The 21,221-nt window shown below is 37.8% G+C and overlaps 1 protein-coding gene across 1 annotated transcript in view; it reads right to left on the reverse strand.

Moving 5' to 3' along the window:
- ntng2a (netrin g2a) overlaps nucleotides 1–21,221 on the reverse strand; it is a 73,252-nt gene that overhangs the window by 24,710 nt on the left and 27,321 nt on the right. The window contains exon 4 of the mRNA XM_083555226.1: nucleotides 887–1,059. Coding sequence (XP_083411352.1) covers nucleotides 887–1,059 — 173 coding nt within the window. The remainder of the gene's footprint in view (nucleotides 1–886; nucleotides 1,060–21,221) is intronic.

A 21,221-nucleotide genomic window follows, 5' to 3' on the forward strand; every position in this document is an offset into this window, starting at 1 on the left:
TAATAAGCATCACACAACTGTGTCGTTATTTTATTTTCTCATAACACCACACAGTTGTGTTTTATTCTTTACTAATTGTTTCATTGATGCTCTATTCCACCGCATGTCTGTATGTGAGTTGACTGATCGCCATTGGTGTATAATGCGCAAACGTGCGACCAGTATATAATAGAAAGCCGAACTCTATCAAACCAAGTCATGATTTTGGGGTACAAAAAACAAGCGAGATGTTATTTTGCTTGTACGAACAACAAAGAAGCTAACCTTTACTGAATCAAGACTTGTGAAATTAATTGTAAAATGAGCCATATTGGCTGTAGATACCTCATTACACTGATTAGAGGAAATGTCACATGAGCAGCTGACAAGGCAACAAGGGTCCAAGAACGAGTTACAGAGAGAGAAAAGGGACAAGAGGGAGCGATTGAACAGCGCATGAAGAGAAACAAGAAGACCGGGTAACAAGGGAGTGAGAACAAATTACTGATTTACTTTTTTTTTTTTTTAAACAAAGTCGCATTTTTTTTTATCTCTACATCTGACACTAACATGTGCCAGCAATTTCCTCAGAGTGGAAAAAATTACAGTGTTGAAACACTGCACTCATTGATTGTGCTGTGAAGTGGGATTGAGTGGTGTGTGTGTGTGTGTGTGTGTGTGTGTGTGTGTGTGTGTGTGTGTGTGTGTGTGTGTGTGTGTTTTGTTTTCTTCCTGTCTCTCTAATTTTACAGTGGCATGACCAGCTTCTAAACATTAAAGCTCATACAGCTTGTGCTCCCATGCAGGTGTGCTAGTTATACTCCGTATTCTTTCACTGTCATCTCTTTCTCATGTGTATGTGTGAGTGTGTGTGAGTGTGTTTGTATGACATGCACACAGTGCTTACAGGTGTTGGGAGATCCATTGGGAGTGGGCAGGTAGGAGCCAGGCTTCCACGACTTGGCCTTGAAGCCTCGTTCACAGCGAGCGCAGTCCTGCCCCGTGGTGTTGTGCTCGCAGTCACATTGGAGGCTGCCGTCGCGGAACGTGCACTGTCCTGCGTGAAGGTTACACTTACACCTGTGCGCACACACACACACACACACACACACACACACACACACACAAACACAAACACAAACACACACATACTTAAAGCGAAAGAAAGAGGCAAGCCAATTAACGCTCTGGCTAATGCATTCCTGCTGAACAGCCAAGGGCAAGGACTACCCTACTGAGGAAACCCTGCCCTGGGTATTCACTCCTGCCCCCTGAGAGATCTCATTAGCTGGCTTGTGTGGAAGAAGCTACGTGCTAATTAGCGAATCAGATATGCTAGTGAAAGTTCAGGCAGGGAGCTTCAGGAAATGTAGTGGTTCTGCATGAAAATGAATAATCCACAGGGGTAAAACAACTCCAAATCCCTAGTTTGTCATGAGACGCCCTGAAGCTAAAGCAGTGAGGAGAAACAGAGACTGTGGTTACTGGGTACTAATTTGTTATTTTAAAGCATGCGATGCTAAAGGGTCTGTTTTCAGCATTTTTTTTTTTACATTTGTAGACAACAGGCTTGTGTTTCACTCATCACTGTTTCATTATACCTGATCAACAATATGTAATTACCTCGTTTTCCTAAATAAGGAAAGCTTTGCTATATAAAAAATTTGCTTGAATCTCACAATGGATGTTGGACTTTAGGAGGTATCTCCAACGTAACAAAAGTATGTAGACACATGACCATCATGATCCAGATGTGCTTTTTCAAAACCAGGGATATTAATATGACGAATTACAATTTAATTTCCTTTTCGGGAAACCATTGATGCCACGTACACTGGACTAAAGAGGAGAGGGACTATCTGGCTTGTTAATGGTATGGAAGTGCATTATTGCCTGTGAAATGTCCAGCTAGCACATTTAAAAAGGCTTCATCAATACTAAACCGTATACACAGGTTTTATGGCAACAAATGCTTTCATACAAAAAACGTCTTACATATTTGAGCAAGACAATGCTAACTGCATACTACATTCTATTACAATAGCATGATTGTGTAGTAGAAGAATCCGGGTGCTGATCTGGCCTGCATGCAGTCTAGACCCTACACCATTTTGAAAACATGAAATAAAAACACAACAAAGGACACCCATAACTGTAAGTTATAATCCTGTATAATACACATATGGGACAAAGTTTTCTCTCCCAAATCTTCAGCAACTGGTACATCCCAGATGTATACAGACAGAAGAAATGATGTTACACAGTGGTAAACAGAGACGTGTTATGTGTGATATATATTCTCAGTTTTAACATTTGATACGTTGTTTTGTTTCATTGCAAATAGAACATGAATTTATGAGATTTGCAAATCATTCTGTTTTTATTTACATTTTATAGTCTCACAACTTTTTTGGGGGTTGGTGTTGTAAAAGTAGTAGTAGTTATAGTAGTAGGAGTAGTAAAAATAGTAGTAGTATTTTAGCATTTATAATTAAAAGTATTCTGAAAGTCATGGATGCTGCTGCACCCTTATCACCACCCACATCTTGCATCATTTGTCAAAGGAATATGCAACAAAAACAACACACAAATAGATGCATACATTTATTTATTTATGGAAAACTAAAACTCTAAAAGCATATTTTGTTTGGCTGGTTTTCAAAATCTATGTGCAGTATTTGTGTATGTACATGGCAACTGTTCCATAAAAGACAGAAGCGGAAGCTTTCCCTTAATCACTCTTCTACATGATAACAAACAAACTGGTCTCATGTACTTCCTGTGTTTTACCTTTTTTTCTTTGTAAAAATGCATCTGAATGATAAGTGCAGGGATGCTTTTCCAAGTTCTTTAGATCTTTATTTCTTTCCCAGAACAATGTACTACACCACAATAACTGTTTGAAGTCATTCGCTCCAGATGCAGTAGATGAAGATATGATTGAAATTGTTCCATTGAAGTCTGCAATGTTTCACCTGGCATAACACTACAACCAGGTTTTAGACTAAATGACCAAAAGCGGAACATGTGTGAAGAAGCTGCATGATATGAAAGTAGAAGGAGAGAATTCTCTATGAAACTAGATGACAGCACATCAGTTAGGAAAGACTTGATCAGGCTTTGTTCTCGTGTGAAAGCTCACTGCTGCAAAAACGGAAAGGGGGAAAAAAAAAGTAAAGACAAATACTGAAGTAAATGACATCCAACTGCTCTGCTTCAGGGGGAAATACGCAAGCAAATAAGAGAGACAGAGAGACGGTGCAAAAGAGAGAGAGATGATTTCACCACTAATTAAAATAAATGGAAGATACTGAGGTGGCATCTGCTATCAGGTAGGGATTCTTATGCTTGGCTTTATTGCCTTTGCTGAAAGAAGTGCAAAATGGCACAAAGTTCAGCCTCTGGACCCCCAACTTATAACCACTATTCACGCATAGGCTCTCTCATATGCAAGGTTAAGTAGGTGAAGTGAGTAAAGTGGGTTTGTATGGAAATGATGACTTTCAAAATTACGGTCTACATAATCAAATAAATGAATGAATCCTGATGCTTTTCTTCCCACTGGAGGGAGCAACTCCACCGTCCATTTTCCATGAAGGATGGCATGAGCGACTAAGTATTTGCATGAAATATTTATGAAACTGACCTATTTTTTTTTTCCATGACAACACCCAGTAACTAAAACCTTACATAGTCGGTATATTGCTGTATAATAAGATTATGGCTCACATTTGGCATCTACAAAACAAATTTAAAAAAATTAATGCCGCTGGAGAGTACATCATTCTTTAATAATTAGATCACTTTTTACCACCTTTGCTTATGCGAAATCCTCACTCGGTGTGCACTTAGGGTTTAATCAGAATTTCAAATAGCATTAAGGAGAATGAATGCTAATCTAATGCTAAGTTTATAGGGCTAAGTTTCACAGCAGAGCTCATCGTTAATTCGAAAGCAAAGTTAAGCTAATCTCAACTGTAATTGTAGGGACCTGTATACAGTATGTTTTATTGATCGAAATATTCATATCTGTATCCGAAAAAGTGCTGTAGCTAAACCCAGAAATTTTACTTAAACATACATGTGCAGTTTTTTTTAACTTGTGACATTTTTTTTTTATTATTTTGTTATATCTTTCCCAAATTATAAACAAAGCAATAGCCTAATCTAAACCACTATGCCCCTGACCAGGCAGATACTAAAGATAAGTGAATGAAATTTGTCAGTGTATAAACATAAAAGCATTATTTACAGTCAATTCATGGTCTTTCTTTGTTCTGCAAGCTTTATATCTGACTGGTTACTGGCATGAAAGTAAAGACTTCCACTCATGCTGATTAGGTTTCTTGACTTGACTTGACTTGAAAAGTCTTAACCAGATGTGTTGTCAAACTTTCTGGCCACAAAAACATTCTGCACATTTGGTTGGTAATGGCTGTTGTATTCAATATGTTCATAACACATTACAGTATACAATAAATAGCTCTGGTCATCTAATTTGATTAGTTAAGTGGAGTTACAAATAAGCCCATATTATCTATATGCAGTGGTGGAATTCATTCCTGTACTTAAGTAGCTTTTTTTTGCGTATCTGTTCTTTCTTAAAGTACAGTGGAACCTCGGAATTTTCACGACCTTTTGATACGCCCCTTCCAACCCAGTAAAAACCCAAAGAAAACTATACGAAATCGATTTAAATGAGTAAATAACACTATTTCACTCCATAACACTTAATTATTAGACAATTTTAATGAGATAAACCTTGATTAGAAATGTTAAAACTAGCGTTTTGAGCAGCTCGCGGTTGCTCACGAGCCGATCTGAATGAGAGTCGCCGGTCGGAATGAAAGTCGCGAGCATGCGAGGTCGCGAGCTCCGAGGTTCCACTGTATTTCCATTTGGAGAGACGTTCACTTTAACTTCACTACATATTAAAGTCAAATACTTTTTTACTCAAATACATTTTGTGAAATCAGTCGCTCCTTTTTTATTTATGAGAATAAAAATTTTACTGGTCAAACACACAGCAATCCACCAGTCAGGGTTTGAAACTTGTTTTAAATGCAGCTTGTTGGTATCGACTGATCACCAAAATACAGTTCAGCATCAGTTCAGCAGCAAGCAGAACATTTTGAGAATAATAAATGATGGAAAAACTACTGACTCTAACTTGCCACAACACGCATGTCCATTTTTTAAAGTAGGTTTTGGCTCATGATAATTTTGAATAGATATCAATTAGTGTTTAACTCATTAATATCATTCTATTAATAGATTGTGTGCTAAGAGAAACATTAGAGTCTTTTCACATCAACTGAGTTGATTAAGCAAAGAGTCTTGTGACAAAAATGATAATAGGAACATTATAGCCATAATAAATCATAGTACTTTGGATACTTAAGTACATTTGAAGAAAAATACTTTTGTACTTTTACTCAAGTAAAAGTTTGAGTTAATTTTACTAGAGTCATATTTTACCTACTGTATCTCTACTTTAATTTAAGTATATGGTTTGTGTACTTCACCCACCACTGCCTATAGCTGCACTGGGATGTTGCACAATGTTTAATTCCAAGTTCAAACCAGTAGTGTTAGATGGCATAATAGACATCATCAGCAGAGATATGTTTTCAGGAATATAGGACGAAAAGACACCAATTTTTTCCAAAAGCACCTTTAACATGAATGTCCAAATCAATATGAGCTGGCTAGTGAGCTATTCAACAAACTATAAAGCAAGGGTGGCATCTTTACAATTTATTTTCAGTAGTGAAGCAAAAAATAGACGGAACATATTGAGGTCATATTGTGTCCAAAGAGTCAGGAACTCGATATATACTTGTTGTTGTTGTACTTTATGTACCGCAATCGTGTTCATTTTCATCCCTATTAATAAAAATTCCTTGGTACAGCATGCCTATGCATTATGAAACATATTTGTCTTATCAAAGCAAAGACGAGTCAATATTTTATGTAAATTGACTTTTACTCAGACTTTAATGATGACTTAACAGCTTGAGAACCGTCTCATGGGGCTGATGTCCACATTCCATCTGTATCCCTTTCCTTACCGCTCCTTCTCATGTCCTGACACTCACAACATGGTAGATAACGCCAGCTCGTCCACAGAGTGGGCTTTTATTCCACTTCATTTACTTTAATTAAGTCTGAGTTTTTTTTTTTTCATGGCCTCTAGAGCCAAACCAATGCCACTCTTTAGAGACCCAGAAGCCGTAATTAAAACTTGATGTCAATCAGAGTGTCTTTCATTCAGGGATTTTTCCAAGAGCACAGAGCCATCAAGTCTCAATCTCAATAAGTTAATCATTGTCAGTTCCCTCCATGTCTACTGGGACAACCTAGAGCGACCGGAAGATTACCGATTTCACCGAGGCATTAATCAATTGTAAAAGCCGAAGGCCCCTTACCAATTTCGGACCTAATCGACAAAATTCTATTAAACAGCAAAGATATTAAAATTTAGAGCTCTTCAGGGTCCGATGGCATCTTTCACTAGACCAACCTGTCTGTATAGAAAAGGATTCTTTATATGTGGCATACGTACACTTTTTAAATTCTGCTGAACTCTTGAATCGGATTCGTCAGAAGGTGTTGCAGCTGCAGAATTATTAATGTACTCATTCTTTACGTAATCGTTATAGCTATTGAATAAAGTTAGATTCCACAATGTTAATAGTCATGAATAATGTGAGAAAAATGTTTGGCTTTCATTTATGGAAGGAGTCTCCAGTGTCAATGCATTGTATTAGTAAATTACCTCCAAGACTATAAGAGGACAGTCTTTAAGACGAAAGAGTCACTTGAAAAGAAGTCAAATATTTATAGCTGCTCGAAGACCTGTTTTGACAATGGGACTATGTTGGTGTTTTTTTTTATTCTTTACCAAATAAACATTTACAGTTAACCGATCAGGCATAACATTATGACCACCTGCATCGGTTCGAGAAAGCAATAGGCTGATATACCCAGGAATACACTATATGGACAAACGAATTGACACCTAACTTTTTCAAGCAATATGTTTTCTGTTACCACAAAACTGGAGGTTAAATGTTGAATGGGATGTTTAAAAAGCACATATTAATCTTACGGTGAGGTGTCCACAAACCTTTGTCCATATAGTGTATTTTAGAACCATATAATTACTAATAAATAAATATGTATAATTTATAATTGCTAATCATTTACACTGCAGTGTTAAAGTCACATAGCTGCAGAAGTCTTGAATACCTTTACTGTACCTTTATATTTATCTGACAAGTAATTTTTTTTGCTGAAGGCACTTTATACATTAAGTGAATTTATATTAAACAACAAAAAATATTATTTAACAAAAAAAAAAAAAAGAAAACCTTTAAAAGCCAGAATGTATTAGCTGCATTTGACTGATTTTTTTTATCTATAAAAATCGAGAAATGATTCATATGTATATATTTGATGAGTCATCATCAGCAAACAAAATGTGTGATGAAACCAGGCAGCAGTGACGGCTATACGAAGGATCAAAAATGCACATCCGCTAACGCATCGGCGATCCACAGAGAAAATAAGATATTCTGCTCCTAAAAATCTGCAGATATTCCTGAAGCACCTCATGTCATCGTGGAAAAAGGGACCACGCTGTAAATGATTTAATCACTGTTTAGACAAAAGCGAAAAAGCCCTGGGGAAAAAAATCTGTCTGCTCTGACAGTTGAATAAATGCCTGCTGGCATTTAGTAAATTTGCTTGGCTAGTGGGTGCGAAAGCACATGCAGAATGCGTACCGGCGACGAGATTGGTATGCGCCGTCGGCGTCATGAATATGCGAAATTATTGACACCTCATAAAAAAAGTGCAAAGTGGACACTATAGGCACTTGATTAAAAACCAAGGACAGAATACATCATTTGCTTCACTGTATAGGGCAGTAAGGCTGAGGATGTTCTGTTGCTTGTAGAGCTTTTTTACTGTCCTGTACTGTCCTGCTGTAAGCAGTAAGAGATACGTTTATACACACACACACACACACACACACACACACACACACACACACAGAGCTGGGAGCCTGAAAGGGTTGCCACGGCTGCAGCTCCTGATTCTGGAGTGTGAACTGGGGTTTAACAAGTTCTGCATAAACATGGCCTGCCTCGGCGATCCAGGGCAGTTATTTCGAGACCGCAGAATGGACACTCCACTGATTGACACAGGAAAAGATCTCAACCAGATCGGGTGCCAGAACCAAAAACTCTCACCCCTCTCTAACCAACAGAGGTTGAAGGAACAGGAGAATAAAAATTCCTCACCTCTCACTTAGACTGGAGTCAAAACTGATAGAGCAAGTATTTCAAGGAGCTTGTTATATCAAGGATTTCTTTTTTTTTTCATACTGAACTCAATTAAATTGATTCACAGGGAGCTGATCTAGCATCAGTTTTCTTTGATACATATGGACTAAAGGGAAAATGAAGCATTGATCCGGCACTATGGGGACTATTCTGCTCGTTTCTCAATCCGCAGACAGGCAGGGCACAGGGCACGCTTACTAACTCGCCTTACCACGCTCGTGTTCTTTTAATCTGTAACCAGTGTAATGAATTCGCAGGCTGTATATATAACGTATGTTCCAACATTAAAAGCATGGCAGGTAGCACTGGATAATTCAATTTAATTTATTCAAATGAACCGAGCCTGCTTTCCTCATCAATCAAGGCAACAGGAGGCACATTTATAAGGCCCATGAGTCATTGCTTTTACAAAGAATTTGGTTATGTGTGCAGGTCGGTGTTAAAACTGACGTAGGTACAGTATGAGCTTTCTGCTCTAAAGTGGAGAAATATAACTGTATTACTTTATGTGTGGGGTTTGGTGTTAAGGAATAAGCAAAGATTGACTGAGAATTTAATACAGAAATTTAGTAAATCTTTACAAACCATAGATGAAGCAGAGATGGAGGGTGCTCTTCAGAAACTGTACATATTCATACATATACATATATATATTATTTATTATTATTTTTTTAATTATTATTATTATATTTTTGTTTTTGAGACGTCAAGAAAATCTTCAAGAGAGAAAATCTTATTCAGGGAGTTGAACAGCGGTTCAAAGTTTATAGTTTTATATATTACAGTTTATAATTATAGTTTTTATATTTACATTCCACATTAACTACGAAACGGATAAAATGCCAATAAGAGCTTTAGCAAAAAAGAATTCATTGGTTTGTGTACATATAATTTTGGATTTAAAAAAAATATAGAATTTAATGATATTAGTAGCAAAGATGCTAAAAAGCTTTTGGTATATTGTACAATGTGAAGGGTATCTGTTTTCCTAATTTAAATAGAATATACATATGTAATATTAGAAAATGTATATTTTGAACAAAAATCAAGGCAAACAATACGGGAAAAAAAGATAATTTGTCGACCATATTTGGACATTTGGACAAAGTAAAGTAAAGTTTGTGAAACCTGCAATTTTAAGCGGATGTGTAGACCTCTTATATCCACCATATAGTATTTTTCAAGGCACTAAAAATTGTTGGAATATTTTCAACTATTCCAAGAGCTTTTGTAGCCCTAACCCCGGGTTACACTCAGCTGTAGGTACTAAAGGCTTAACTTGAATTGATACATCGATGTGGCAGTGTGTACATATTTAAACACAGCACAGCTGGAGTCTTGGCAAATAATGCAACAGGAAGTGTATTTGTTTTTTGCTTTTATGGCTCCTAACTGAAGCGCTGAACTCTCATTTCAAGACGGAAAGTTGGAGCCCGGTGAGCAAATGAAGCAAATAGACAAATAAACAGCTGACGTGAATAAACGAATGTGGAACTGCAGATAAAAGGCCAGAGCTTCAACCACTGGGCTCTGAAGCAGCTGCTAATAAGACCCATATTTATTGGCCCCCTGTTCCTTATTCTTTCGCGAGACTTCACCGTCCCAATGCGCCATTTATTCTCATTTGAGCAGAAGTGCTGCCAGGCTGATCATGAGGCACTTATGCATAGCAAAACGAGGTAGGACGAGAACAAATGGTGCCCCAAGAGTCACCCTGGGCACACCGAGATCCGTCATGATTACGGCGACACGGCTTACTTATTACTTCCAAACAGTTGCGCTTAAAGGGGACCAAGGAGAGAAAACCAGGCTTAGATTCCATATCTATTAGCGCTCATAATGCCTGGGGATTTTAAATCAGCACCAGTTGACTGTAGTGGATATCAGCGCATCTTGTTAATGAGCACAAAGTTCCTGATGTCATCGTACTTACTTTTGCAGGTGAAATACAGTGTGTGTAAGTGGGTCTTCAGACTACAAGTAGCAAATTGAACATGACAGCTCCTTGACAATAGGATTTTATTGAGTTTACATGTGCTAAGGAAGAGAATATTGATTTGTAAGGAACGGTAGTGCCCGGGGTTTTACTCAGACCAAGAAGCATAATTGGCTTCGAATTCTATTTTTTTCTCCTTAAGTCTTAATCCATCACTTGAGCTGTGAAAGCTCTGTACTCCACTAATGATGTCTGTTCTCCAGCAGTGCTCCTCCAAAAGACCTTCCCCTAACAAAAAAAAAAAGGGACACTTTTTTCATATTTGTCCATTATCATGGCATTTTGAAGGGCAAGTGCTAAAAAAATGTCCCCTGAATGTTCAAGCAGTCTGTGAAAAGGCACTCACAAGGAGTTCAGTGCCGAATCTTTTTTTTTCCCCTGCTGCACACATAGAAGTAAGGAAAAAAGAGAGCTGCTCACAAAAGCCAATGCTAACAGGGGAGTACACAAGAGACCTTGCTTCAGTAGCCTTTTCTCTCCACCTCCAACAGCAAGATCTGAAAAGTTGAAAGGTTCTTTAGACATAAGGGAGAGAGATTGGGAGAGCCAGGGTGAGAAAAAGGGGGAAAAAAGTGGGCGTTCACAATGAAGCGAAAGGCCTTTCCTGCAATGAGGCTGCGAAATGTTTCCCTCGGAGTTGCCTGAAACCTTGAAAGCTTTGGCACCGGTGGCCCTGGGTAAATTATTCAGACAGGATGCAGGAACAGAGAGAACTTCTAGAGCAATCGCAGTGCCAACAGGGCGGAAAGTAAATGTAAAACGTCGCCCGCTGAGGCTTCACATAAAGCGTATTAACGGTTGAGAGGTGGCCGGAGAGACTGAGTAAGTGAGAGGAAAGGGAGAGGAAAAAAAGAAAGAAAGACAGGATCATAGGAAGTGGGACACATGGACAAACACAAGAATGGACCTTGGGCAAACACTGTAGATTGACAAAAGAATGGGTTTGAGTTCCTTCTCTGTGTGACAAACAGGATGAAAAATAGTATCAGACATTTGACCATGTTTGGTTCAGTTTCAAAATATTATAAGTTTGCTTGCTGGTTGATATGATAGTGATAGTGATAATCGAATAGAAAACCTATAGACATTCATGCACTTGTTCAAGAATCTTAGGCTGCGTTTACACTTGGCATTAACATGCAATTGTCAGTCAGGACATGGCTAGTTTACACATGGCAATCGGATCTGTCTTTACCGCAGAATATTTAAATGTCTGCAGAAGATGCAGAGTCGACGGGTTTTTTACAGTGGTCGAGAAGTGCAAAACACATTAACAAATCAGAAAACAAATGGACAAATTACAACGCACTAACAAATCCGAAAACAAAATAACAAATCTGAAAACACAACGACATTTCAGACAAACCGGAAAAGGTAGGTATAGTTTGTGAATGGGAACTTACCGATCATTGGATGAGACACCTGTCATTCAAGATATACAGGAAGTATAAAATCTTGTAACTTTGTTTCTTGTACATGTGTAAAGTTTTATTTAGATTAGTGCACCTTTAAATATAAGAAAATCACAGAAGTAAACATAAGCAAGCCAGGAGAAAATGGAATTAATTCAAAGCTACTTTAGAGAAGGAAATTCATATGCAGTGATGTTGGAGATGTTTGCAGTATATCATGACATAAAGATCAGTTTCTCCAACTGTTACTTCAGACGCTTTATGGTCTGATATCCATAACTGGCTTTACCCAAAGGTTTAAGAAATCTAAGAAATTCCACTGTGAAGGACGTTATCTTTGGACTTGTAATGAACAATAACAAAGACGACTTTCTTGTTAATATTTTAATTCTGATGGGAAAATTTTATATACACAAATCGAAATACTTGAAAGTAAAACCAACGTTTTTTGCATTTTATAATGAGTTTATTTCTTTCACAAAAGCCCTTAAAGTGATTAAAAAGAAAAATGCAATAAATCGTTTATCCTTTATAGAAAAATATGATTTACAGAATAAATTACAGAGTAGCACTGTTTATTTTTTATCTTTTTTTAAAGTTACATTTTATTATTATTATTATTATAATTATTATTATAAATGTTATTTATTTATCTATTTTTCCTCCCTTTCCCCTAAATATATGTGCGTATTTTAATGCACCTGTTCTTTGTATTGTAATGTAAATTGTACTTGTTATTGCCACGTTGTTTGTATATGGCTAATTGCCTAATAAAAAAAACAAAAAAAAAGACTGTTGTACTTCCTGTATATCTTGAATGAGAGGTGTCTCATCCAATGAACGGTAAGTGTTCCATTCACAAACTATTCCTACATTTTGTCTGAATTGTCGGTATGTTTTCGGATTTTTAATGTGTTTTCGGGTTTGTTATTTTGTTTTCTGATTTGTTAATGTGTTTTGGAACTTCTCGGCCACCATAGTTTCTTTTAAAAAACATTTTTATTCGCAGGACATTTTACAAATCCAACAAAATGAATAGGATGAGGAGGCTGCAGTTAGTAATAAGGATAGATTCTGTTGTTTAAACGGTGAAAAGAAACATATGGATCTGAGAACGTTGCCAGCTGTGTTGGGAAAAATGTGCGCTCTTTACAGAGAATGAGTTGTTACTTAAAAACCAAACAGCTGCGTGCAGCGGTAGAGAGGGGGCGGGGTTTTGCACAATGATGGCTGGATTGAGTTTACATTACACTGAGATTTAATCACAATGTGTCCTCAACTACCTCTGGACCAGGGCACGCTGATAGGATAGCATTCCGATCAGAAGCGTGTTTACACTTGTCTTTTCGATGTGTATGTTCACAACATACGGATAAAGGTCGCACGTTAATGCCAAATGTAAATATATTGTATTGGCAACACAAATATAAATGGATGGACAGAGGACACTTCCGATAACGGAGGTATGAAATAGAAAAAAACTAATCTGAGCTACTGAATACAACAAAACACTGCATGAGATATGTGTTTGTTTCTGTATTTCTGCTTTTAAAATGCTTAAAAGAAATACAAGAGAAATTAAATAAATGCATAAGCTAAAACTTTGAAAAAGTCAACGGTGTAAGATTCACTGGCCCAACAATCCCCAGGTGCAGAGAACAGATTGGTCAGCAGATCTGTTGCTAGAGGATTTGAACGCAGGCTAATAATTATAGCTAGTTTCATCAGAAATGTAAAAATGGAGAGAAAGCAAATACCACAAGATTTTTGGACAAAAGAGGAAACCAAAGCTATTATCACATGCGCTAGCAAACGTTAGAAACACATCACCCCAGTATACCGCTGCTGGAGTTCAGAACAGCCAGGGACAGCAACAAGCGCACTGGCAACTAATCGGGACCACTGTGCAGCATAGAGAGAGTGGAAATAGAAAAAAACTCTCCTTCTTTAATGTCTTTCACTACAGCTAGTAGTATTTTAATAGCATTATTTTAGTGTGTGTTTGCAAGAGGTCTAAAAATGTATGTGCATTCAAAGTTTTGATTAAGTGAAGAAAGGCTTTAAACTGTATGTTATGTGGAAAAGAAACAACAATTTTGCAAACATCTGCAAAGTAGTTAAGTATCTCTCTTGATTTGTCAATGCGTCCAAGAAAAAAGAAAGAAAGAAAGAAAGAAAGAAAGAAAGAAAGAAAGAAAGAAAGAAAGAAAGAAAGAAAGAAAGAAAGAAAGAAAGAAAGAAAGAAAGAAAGAAAGAAAGAAAGAAAGAAAAAGTTAGGACGTTGCGTCTTCATTTTTTCTCTGCACATGAGCTGTAGTGAGTGGAGAGTCAACTGGTGATGGGATAAAAAACCCTCCATAATTCATTTCAGACCCCTATTGAAGCATCACAGTGGGGTTCTGCCAATTATTGCCTGAACGTGTCTCTATCACCTGCTGCGCTACTGTCCTCAGCAGGAACCTGCAGGACATTATTCTCTACATATCTGACTTGTGCAGGATCCACACCCACACACACACACACACACACACACACACACACACACACACACACACACACACACACACACCTTTTTTTTACACACATGTTTCCTGTGAGGTCATTCCACTGACATAATTAGTAATGCGGCAAATGAATACTGTGCTACACCCTAAACCTTTCACACATACACACACACACACACACACACACACACACACACACACACACAATTATTGCTTCTAGGTGTCACAGAAGCCATACACCATCTCCATTTGGTTCACCACAAAACATTCTTTTGTGCAACTTTATAACCGCTTTATCTGTGTAAAGCTGCTTTGGGAAAAAAATCCATTGTTAAAAAGTGCTATACAAATAAAAATAAAATGAACTGAATAGAAAACCAAATAACAGCAGTAATTAAAAGGTTAATTTTTATATGTACATTACAAAAATTATGCCTTCGCATATTCCAGCGATGTTTGGGAGCTGGGGTCAGCTTTGATACCGCACACCTTAGAGTACAGAGAATTAAGGCCTTGCTCAAGGGCCTAAAATTAGCAGCTTGGCCATACCAGGGATTGAACCCCCAACCTTCCGATCAGTAACCTCTAAATTACAACTACCCCAAAAGTCCTATTTGGGTAGCAAGTACATGAAACTACAGTATGAGTGACAGCCTTTTTTGTATATAGATGACCTCATATGTATTGACCCTACAGAAGACTTGTTTTATAGTTTAGAAATTGTTATTGTGTTTTTTTTCTCTAGTCCTATTTACAATAATTTTGTCCAGTCTGTGTGATTCACACCTCCTGAGCACGGAGCCGGATAGAGGAGCCACACAATCCTCCTCAGTCTGATGCATCGTCTCTGCCCCCTGTCTCCGTCGTGGTGTTTTCGGCTGATACTGCGAGTGGGCAGAGCGCGGCGGCATTTAACGCACCATATGCTTTAGTGCAGGAGGATGGGCACGACTCGGCTGAGCAGGAATCTCCTGCCGAGGTGGCGTTTTGCTCAGGAAACAGTACACCATAAAGAATGGGCAAATGAAAGTTTGATGAGGGACGGTGTTCTGATGAAAAATTCTGTTTGCCTTCCCAGGACACCCGCCTTTTATTCCAGCCCCCGGGGCGTAGATCCGGGCAGCGGAGATATTTACCCCTGCGGTGCCGGATTTCAGAGAGGCGAACGCACTGCAATCAAATTTCAAAGATTCCCCCTCCACCTTCTCAGAATAGGATGTGGGAGGACAGTTCTGAGTTATTCCCCCGTTTTTTTTTTCCTCCTACTTGTGATTCCTGTGTGTTTGATAACCTTTTGAAAACATTCGCCACAAATCACAGCAGAGTCCTTCAGGCTGTTTCCATCCTTCTTTACGTGTGTGTTACAAAGAAATCTGTGCAAGCATTTCTTCCTTTCCTTTATTTTTTTGTCTTTGTTCAAACTGTGTAATTAAAACGGATATCACTGTATATGAACTGTAACTGGGGTGCAGTGTGAAAAGGAGGAATGATTAAAGATTTGAATTACATGCAACATGGCGTTTACACTTTCTGTTTTTTTTTCTCTTTCTTTCCCTTTTTTTTAATCACAGCCCTGTGCTTGTCAGAAAGCAATCTGCTTCTGTAATGACCATTACATCATTACTGACTGTTTTTCAAGAGGGAGCGGAGGCTCAAATTCACACAATGTCAAGCAGTGCAGAACAAGAGACGTCGCACAATTAAGGAGGGTTTTTATGATATCGTCTGCGGGATTGAATTGCACCCTCGCAAAGCGCTGCCTCGCAAGCTATCCCGGGCTGTAAAAAAATCGGCTCCGATTCCAGCTGGGTGCTGAATCATAACATAATGGGGGATCAACATCTCCCATTTCATCATTCTTAAGAGGAGGAGACTCTACAGTATCACTGGACTCGCAGTTATGACTCCCTCAAGTGCTAATTGCGTTCTCTGAGTTCAGAGTGTAGACAGGCAGCAGGGTTTTATTTATTTATTTATTTATTTATTTTACAAGGACATCAGTTTCTCTTTAATCGTCCTGGTTGATAGCAGGGTTTCGGGGTTAATGGCACAAGGGTTATTACGAGGTTTTGACGAGGACTACACCATTAGTACATTGCACAGTATTCACAGGAAATAGAGAGAGATGAGGATATTTGAGTCAGATGGAAATGAAAACCCATTCTGAATCTCACACAATTTAACCTGGTTTTCTTCCATGGCTCCGGCCCAACCTTCGCCTAATATTGAGACATTTTCACTTACCAAGAATGTACAATTTAAAACAGAATTTCAGGCCTAGATCCAAGAAATTTGTTCGGCTTCGATAGTTTTGGCTTTTATTAAGATAGTATCTCTTATTCAAGCTTGATTTGAGGTTGTCTTGACTAAATGTGATGAAATATCCGGTGTAAATAGAAATGAATGTACTATAGATCCATTTTTAGTTTGGCATGCATAATATATGGTATAAGTGGTGAATCTAGCAATTATCTGGCAACGTTAGCAGCTCATTAGTGGTTTATTTATTATTTTCATATGCTTGCTTAAGATTGCAGGTATTAAAATAGTGTTTCTATTTTATTTTTAGGTAAAATGTTTCCAAGGTTTGTGAAGGCTTAAGAAATTGTCATATCATCAAATATATAATCTATCTAAATCTAACGAAAGACTCCTTCACGTAAAGCTGTAACTTTTAATTTTTCTAGCACATAAATGATTTCATGCCAGAGGGGTTTTGTGCTTTTTCAGTTTCTACACACCATGAACAAAAGTTTGTGGAGACCTGACCATGTGCTTTTTGAACATCCCATTCCACATTTAGTCCCCATTTACAGTTATATTAACCTCCACTCCAACTCACTGGGAAGATGTTCCACTGGATTTTGGAATGTCCTTTTTTTTTAGATTTGGGTTTTTTTAGCCACAAATTCAGGGATTGATGTTGAGCGAGGACACCTGGGGTGTAGTCAGATTTTTAATTCATCCCAAATGAGTTCAAAAGCCACTGAAGATCTTCCACTCCAACCCATGTAAACCATATATTAATGGTGCTGGCTTTGAGCACAGGGGCATTGTCATGCTGGAACAGGTTTAGGTCTCCTCATTAAATTGAAGGGAGACCCAAACTTTGTGGTTAACAGTTAACAGTTTTGAGGAACAACTACATATGGCTGGAAAAGTCAGGTGTCCAAAACCTTTGTCCATATAGTGTTTGTGAAACGACGAGGTGCATTGTTTGTAAATTAAAGCAGAAATTCCTTTGATTCATGGATGTAGTACAACATTAACGGTTACTTCATTACAAAGCCTGTGTCTTCTTGGAACATAATCCCACCAACCCATTACTCATTATTGTCCTGTAACTTCAACTTTGTGCTTTACTTATTTAAAACACATCAAAACACATACAAACAAAATAATAATTAAAGAAAGTGTTTATTAAAACAATTTCAGTAGCTTCCTAAGTAGCTAGCTAACTTTTTTGTTGCTAGATGCTAGCAACAAGCTAGTCACTTAAAAAAAAAACTATTAGCTGCTGTCCTTCATTACAGTCTAGGTGCAAACTATATTTATGAGGTAGCATCAAGAAGTTTCGAGACTAACTCTGTTTAATATAAGGCACTTTATTTATCTACATTTACACAGTTCCTGCTCCCAGGATTCTTGCCACTTCTAAAATGTGTCCTGGAAGTCTTCTTTTCGAAGACATTTGCGTTGGACATCCGCAACGTTGTCAAAACGTTGACTTTTAAACTGGATCTTCATTTTCAGGCAGAGGGTGAGCCGAATCTGGTGAGTAGGGTGGATGCGGATGTAAGATTATGTTGTTGCCAGTGAGAAAATCGCATGTGAGAAGAGCTCGGTGATGAAATGGCAAACATGGTAAAGCACATGGTCAGAATAGCACCAGTTGCACAGCTCCTGATGTACACAGGACGATGTCTTTTGGCACAGTGACTTATCGGTGCTCCCTGCGACTGTGTGTGCATCCTTCTGCTGCCATCGTAAATGGAAAATGGGTATAAATTGTATAAAAATTTATGTTAGGTAGCTAACTAGGGGCTAACAGGTCAGGTTTTGTGTAGATTTTCACCTGGTTTGATTTGTTGAAAATGTTGTGAGGTTAATCTAAAATAACCTCACAAAAATAATATGGAAATGTTTTTATTTTTTAATTTAAAATAAAGTCAGGACAGCGTTATTGTCATAATACACTGTTGCCAATGTGTATACAGTTTATGTGTAGAGATAAATCTAATTGTATGTGTGTAGTGTATGTGTTCTGTGGCTTGATGGACAGATATGTGTAAACGCAAAGAGAGTGCGCCAGCAATTCCTTTACACCGGCAATAACCAGGAACACTTGTCTCCACACTTGCTCGACATTATTGAATTATGTATCTCATCATGTGCCAGTGTAATAAACGTGCTGAGAGCGCTCTCGCCGAAACCGTATTTGAGAGCTGTCTGCTATGTAACCTTAGCGGAAGAGTAACCGAGGCCAAGGACTCGGGTTGATGGTCAGCTCTGATGGCGCAGGGCTTTTTAGCAGCACACTCGCGCCGTTCCCTAGAGGGTGCGTTAAGTGCTGTTCAGCCCTAGACCCTTCCATCCATAATACATTCCCCTTTCTGCTTGCTATCCGAACTACTGTACCGCCAGCAACAAGCTCCTCCTTAAACTAGGCCAAGTATTACATCATGCACAAGCAAATGCAGACAAAAGCAAAAAGAAATTTACAAGTCTTAAATGAAAATATTCACAGCTGCACATGCAAAGGTGGTAAAATTGTTTCCCCCGCAAACATTTCAGCAAGCTGCTTGGCTAAAGATGTAAATAGGTCACCTCTTACAGTATGTGCTCAAAGCATGTTTGTGGGTTTTTTTTCAGTCGGTTAATTCAATATTTCAAATAAAACGAGTGGTTCTTCTCCCTCGGAGAGACGGTAAACATAGGATGATTGATTTCTACACCCTGGCTTTCAAGCTCTGCTACTTTTGTATCCAATGACCCTCTGTAACCAACACTGCTTCAATGAAAGGCTTAAAAAATAAGCACATACACAATATTTTAACACGAGCCTTGGTTACTGAATGTTTAGAGCCATTAGAGCTTTTTCTGGCTCTAAACATTCAGTAACCAAGGCTCGTGTTAAAATATTGTGTATATGTTCTTATTTTTTAAAGCAGTGTTGGTTCTTCATTTAGTTACTTTGGGTCCTTAATTCCACCCTGAGCTCGACTGGCTACTCAAAATTACTTCTACATGTGTAATTTTTAGGGATTGTAAGATTCAGGGATTTGCATCGGTGCATCAGCATAAAAGTTAACAATATTATGCATCGATTTAAAAAAGTGTGCATCGGATACTATCGGAAGATAAGATAAGATATACCTTTATTCGTCCCACAGTGGGGAAATTTCTCTGTTACAGCAGCAAAGAAAAAATAAATGCAAATATATAATAAAATAGACACATACTATAGTATACAGTATATACACAACAAAAAAAAAAAAAGAGACCACTAGTAATTGGTTACGCACGCAAAGTTGGCATTTGTATCACGATGCATCGTTTTTAAATATTAGCAAAACCGATTTATTTATATATAATTATTAGTAGATGTGTTATTCTTTTATTATTTAGAAAGTGACCAGTAATTTGTGACCGATATTTATTATGTAGATTGATTTCTCCTCGCTCGATTTCTCAAGCACGTTCTCTCAGCACCGAAAATGGCATCACACTACGGAGACCAAGGAGTCTCATAAAATATAGATTAACATGGCAGAGGTAGAGCTGCATTTTCCCGGAGACAAAACAGCATTTTTCATCATTTTCTTTTTTTTTTTTTGCACTACAACGGCCTGTTTGTGAAAGTACCATGCGTTAGAGATCAGAAGGCACTTAAGTAAATATATGATTTGCTGCCTGTCGGACAAAAAGAAATAAAAGTAATCTATCTGTACCATATTGAATTGCATAGTATCACATTTTTTTCATTGCATCTTATTGCATTGAATCGCATTGTGTTAAATCAAAACGAAATCGGATCACACTGCATTGGAATAGGGGTGAATCGTATTGCATCATAATTAGGAGTGGAGAGTAACAAACGACATTTATTCGCGTTACTGGTATTGAGTAGTTTTTTGTGTACTTCTACTTTTTAAAATAGATTTTTTTTAAATCTGTTATTTTCCTATGAAGCCGCTTCATAGGTATCTTTAATGTTTCGTATCGTTGGCTATGCATCGAGATCACTCTGTAAGTGTGTGTGTGTGTGTGTGTGTGTGTGTGTGTGTGTGTGTGCATGGTGCCCTGCAATATAATAGGATATAGCAAATTTTGCTTTTGCAGAAAATCCGATTTGATCCTTTGTGCAAAATGAATGGCCATTACTGACATTACTGTAATGGCTTTTAAAGCTGTGCTAGAGTAGACTGATGGAATATTATGGAGATGTGGTTCATTCAGAATTAAGCTCTTAAAGGTGTGATTGGTGGCTTTAAATTGGTCCGGTGAATGAACTGGCATTCCATTCACAGGGTATTCCTGCCTTAATCCAGTGTTCCCATGTTGTTCTGACTGAGATAAATCCTGGATTTATTATTGATTACTTTATGTATACAAAAGTATGCATGCATCTAATCAGCCCTTGTTTAATGACGATTATTATTATTATTATTATTATTATTATTATTATTGTTATTATTATTATTTTCCGCTTTAATGCACTATATTGACGTCCAAAATTCTTAATAACCAAGTGATGTGCCGAATAATTAATTAAAATGCAAGATAATATGTTCTTCACAGCACTATTGAGAATTGGGACTAGATGCTTGTGATCTCTATTGGTTCTGTAACTCTTTGGATGAACACTTTAGGTGTTGGCGTTACAGTTTTCAGAGGACAGGCTGATGATGGAGCCCCCCCTTCACTCTCTCTCTCTCTCTCTCTCTCTCTCTCTCTCTCTCTCTCTCTCTCTCTCTCTCTC

This window comes from Silurus aristotelis (genome assembly GCF_946808225.1).
Source record: "Silurus aristotelis genome assembly, chromosome: 11".
NCBI classification, from domain to species: domain Eukaryota; kingdom Metazoa; phylum Chordata; class Actinopteri; order Siluriformes; family Siluridae; genus Silurus; species Silurus aristotelis.